The 1,472-nt window shown below is 37.2% G+C and overlaps 1 protein-coding gene across 1 annotated transcript in view; it reads right to left on the bottom strand.

The window, feature by feature from the left end:
* LOC109972721 (transmembrane 4 L6 family member 5) overlaps positions 1-863 on the bottom strand; it is a 17,325-nt gene extending 16,462 nt beyond the window's left edge. The window contains exon 1 of the mRNA XM_020621801.1: positions 843-863. Coding sequence (XP_020477457.1) covers positions 843-845 — 3 coding nt within the window. The 5' untranslated portion in view covers positions 846-863. The remainder of the gene's footprint in view (positions 1-842) is intronic.
* Between the last annotated feature and the right edge of the window lie 609 nt (positions 864-1,472).

Raw genomic sequence — 1,472 nt, forward strand, 5'->3', positions numbered from 1 at the left:
CCAGGCTGCCTGCGCGCAGGTTTGGGGGTGGAAGAGATCTGGACGTGTAATGTTAATTTTACCTGTGATCCTTTGAATAAACCAGCACGGTTATTTTTTATATATCCAAGTGGTCTACTTCATCTTTGTGAGTTCCTGGTTTAAAAGAGCCGGAAGAGGCTAATAACAAAATTAGCTTATACCTATTTATCTCATTTCAATGAACATTCCTTTGTTGTCTGCATTGTTACTGTCTGTTTATACTGCTTATTCTGCATTTTTTGCACTGGTTGTTGATGTTAATACTGCTATTTTGTTATATTACACAGCCTCATGCTGGTTTACTGTTTGCACATTGAGAGCCGATGTGATTCTGATTCTGATCTGGTATACCGAATAAGAATTAAAATCTTATTGACTTGCAGCTGCGCAAAAAACTAGAATTCCTAAATTTAACATTCATAATTTTGTCAAATATTTGCAAATATTTAAGGTGAAATTCAGTCCAATTTACTGTAATTTGTTCATTAAAGAGCTTTGAACTGTTGTTTTAAAGAGAGATATTCACTTTACCATTAGAAAACAGAAAAACTTGATTTTTTATGTTTTTACAATAGAACAATTATAGATTGTTGGATATATAATTTCTAAATTGTTTCTGATCAGAAAATCAATCTACTAATCAGTTCTAATGAAAGGATATCTCAGTTAAACATCATTATTCATCACTTGAACTAGAATTAAAAGCTAAAATACTAAAAAATAAAGCCAACTTGTTATATTTTTCCTGTCTCATGTCCTGACTTTATAATGTGGCTATTTCTGAGAAACCATCACATGTTGGTAATAAAAACATCACTCACCATGAAGTGCTGATGAGCAGACCGATGATGTGGTTGAGACTCGGTCTGAGTAACAAACCCACACATTTATAAACGTCTCACACAGAAACACAAAGACACACCCACAGCTGTGAAAGGAAACTGGAGCAATCCTGAGGTAACAAACATGACAAAACGTCCAAAGCCCATTTCCAGAAAAGTTGGAACATTTTCCAAAATATCAAAGAAAAACTCAAATCTGAGATTTGTTAATTTGCCTGAAACTTTATTTCAATGACAAAAGTACAAAGAAAAGGGTTTCAGTGTTTCCACTGGCTAACTTCGTTGCATTTTGGAAATATAAACACATTCACAGTTTGATGCCTGTAACACAGTCAGACGAGTCGGGACAGAGGCCTGTTTACCGCAGTGTCACACCACCTGTCCTTTTAATGACACCGTTTAATCGTTTGGGAACTGAGGATACAAGTTGTTGCAGTTTTGCAAGTAGTTTGCTGCTGGACACAAGACTAGAGCTGCTCAATGGTTCGTGGTCGCAGCCGTCTGACGCTCCTCCTCATGATGCTCCATCTATTTTCAACAGGAGACAGGTGTGGGCTGCAGGCAGGCCAGTCACGCACACGCACTCTGTGTCTGTGAAGACACGCTGTT

This window comes from Monopterus albus, unplaced genomic scaffold, assembly GCF_001952655.1.
Source record: "Monopterus albus unplaced genomic scaffold, M_albus_1.0 scaffold268.1, whole genome shotgun sequence".
NCBI lineage: Eukaryota > Metazoa > Chordata > Actinopteri > Synbranchiformes > Synbranchidae > Monopterus > Monopterus albus.